Consider the following 1,937-nt stretch of genomic DNA (forward strand, 5'->3'; position numbering starts at 1 on the left):
ACATCGACGAGAAGGTGTGCAGGCTCATCCTGCACGAATACAGTACGATTCGTTATTTATTTTATATTTTATATTTTATTATTATTTATGAAATGATTATGTTTTTGTTTTAATTTTTAATTGTAGTTTATGAATTTCTATTTACTTCTCTCTGGCTTGTGTTGGAACGCAGAGATTCACAACGCGGAGATTCTGATGAGGTGCGACGCCACCATCGACGAGCTCATCGACGTCATCGTGGGCCGCGCCCACTACGTCAAGGCCCTCTACGTACGCACCCCTCTCTATCCTTCCTTTGTGTTGCGTGCGGTGGTGTGCGTGCGGTGGTGCGATGGTGCATGTGTTCACCGTGTTTTGTACCTACCGCAGGTGTACAACAAGATCGATCAGCTCTCCATTGAGGAGGTGGACAAGCTCGCCAGGCGACCCCACTCGGTCGTGATCTCTGCCGGCCTGCAGCTCAACCTCATGGACGGCCTCCTGCCCGCCATCTGGGAGTACCTCGACCTCGTCCGAGTCTACACCAAGCGCCGCGGCCGTACGTTCTTCTGAGACACACAGCGCGCTGCATGCGACACACGTATACTCACATTGTTTATTATTATTATTCAGTGCCGCCCGATTTCTCTGAGCCCATCGTCATGCGTACCGGAGCCACCGTGGAAGATGTCTGCAGGCTCATCCACAAGTACATCCTCTTCTGTGTCATGCGTGTGTCGTGTGTCGTGTGTGTGTCGTGTGTGTGTGTGTGTGTCGTGCGGTGCATGGCGAGGCCAGCGAACTGATGACGCTACTCATACAGGGATCTGGTGGACCAGTTCAAGTACGCGCTCGTGTGGGGCGCCTCGGCCAAGCACACGCCGCAGAGGGTCGGTCTCAAGCACCGGCTGCTCGATGAGGACGTCATCTACCTCTCCAAGAAGTAGAGACCGCTTTTGGTGTGTCTGCACTCCACGAACACGTTCAGTTTTCTTTTCGAAAAGCTGCATGAGAGACATCTGATTGAACGTTGTTCTTAACCGCCATCATGGAGGTGCAGCCAGCGTGACACAGAACTGTTGTTACTCCGCGAAGCAGACCGCCTTGTGGTTGAGCTCTTTCCAGTCGCTGACCTGGCATTGCTTGCTGAGTGTGCAGCCCAGAGATTTGTACCAATTTTTGGTCAGCCTGGCGTGAATGGTGTGTGTATGACACATCACATACCTGCAGTAGAGGGCACTGCGAAGGTCGACACTTGCCACAGCACAACACCTGCTTGGAGCAGAAATGGCAGATGGAGACCTTCTCAAGGAGTTGGATGCTCATGGGGTTGTCCACATGAATCATGGGCTTACTGTCCTTGGCCATGCGCATGTAGGGATTGGTGATGGTGATTTGTTGGCCAATGGTGATTGCTTTGCTGAGCCTCTTTGGCAGGTTGTAGAGGGCAAGCCTCTCCACCCTGAAAAAGAATGGTGACTTGGGGAAGCACTGCTGGAGGTAGGCCAACGCCCAGCCCTCGTAGAAGTGGAGCCCGGCCCACACCACACTCGCGCCCTCGTGTGACGGGTCGCCTGACTTGATCACCCACTCTGCAGCGGTGACCAGCCGGTCGCGCTGGGCCGGGGGGAAGTGGGGCAGGTGGTTGGCTGCGTTGTAGACTTGGGCGAAGCTGGAGATGGCGTCAGCCAGCTCGGGGAGGTCTTTGGACCCACGGCAGGCTGTGCCCATGACCCTCTTCAGCTGGTCCATTGCAGTGGACAGTGCCACCTGGAGCTGAAGCTCCTTTGCTGTGGTGGGGGATGTGCTGGCGTGTGCCAGCAGCTCCAATGGATTGGGGCTCACTGTTGTTGGAGTTGCGTTGTAGGACTCCACCTTGCACTTCAACTGGTCCATCTCCACCAGCATTTGTTCCATTGCTTTTCAAGAAACATCCAAATGAACAGAAAAAAAAATGT

At 53.9% G+C, this 1,937-nt stretch overlaps 2 protein-coding genes across 2 annotated transcripts; one reads left to right on the plus strand and one right to left on the minus strand.

Annotated features, from left to right (window-relative positions):
* Window positions 1-2: 2 nt before the first annotated feature.
* On the plus strand, window positions 3-926 carry ACA1_159660 (developmentally regulated GTP binding protein; the record flags this gene model as incomplete). The annotated part of the gene is made up of 5 exons (XM_004348536.1): window positions 3-42; window positions 173-270; window positions 370-538; window positions 613-688; window positions 803-926. Coding segments are annotated over 5 exons (507 nt in total), but the record flags the coding sequence as incomplete, so codon positions are not given.
* A 135-nt stretch (window positions 927-1,061) lies between these two features.
* On the minus strand, window positions 1,062-1,875 carry ACA1_159670 (uncharacterized protein; the record flags this gene model as incomplete). Its single annotated transcript, XM_004348537.1, has 2 exons — window positions 1,062-1,112; window positions 1,204-1,875. 2 exons carry the CDS (start codon window positions 1,873-1,875, stop codon window positions 1,062-1,064), a joined length of 723 nt encoding a protein of 240 aa, XP_004348587.1.
* Between the last annotated feature and the right edge of the window lie 62 nt (window positions 1,876-1,937).

This window comes from Acanthamoeba castellanii (genome assembly GCF_000313135.1).
Source record: "Acanthamoeba castellanii str. Neff unplaced genomic scaffold scf7180000084724, whole genome shotgun sequence".
Classification (NCBI taxonomy): Eukaryota; Discosea; order Longamoebia; family Acanthamoebidae; genus Acanthamoeba; species Acanthamoeba castellanii.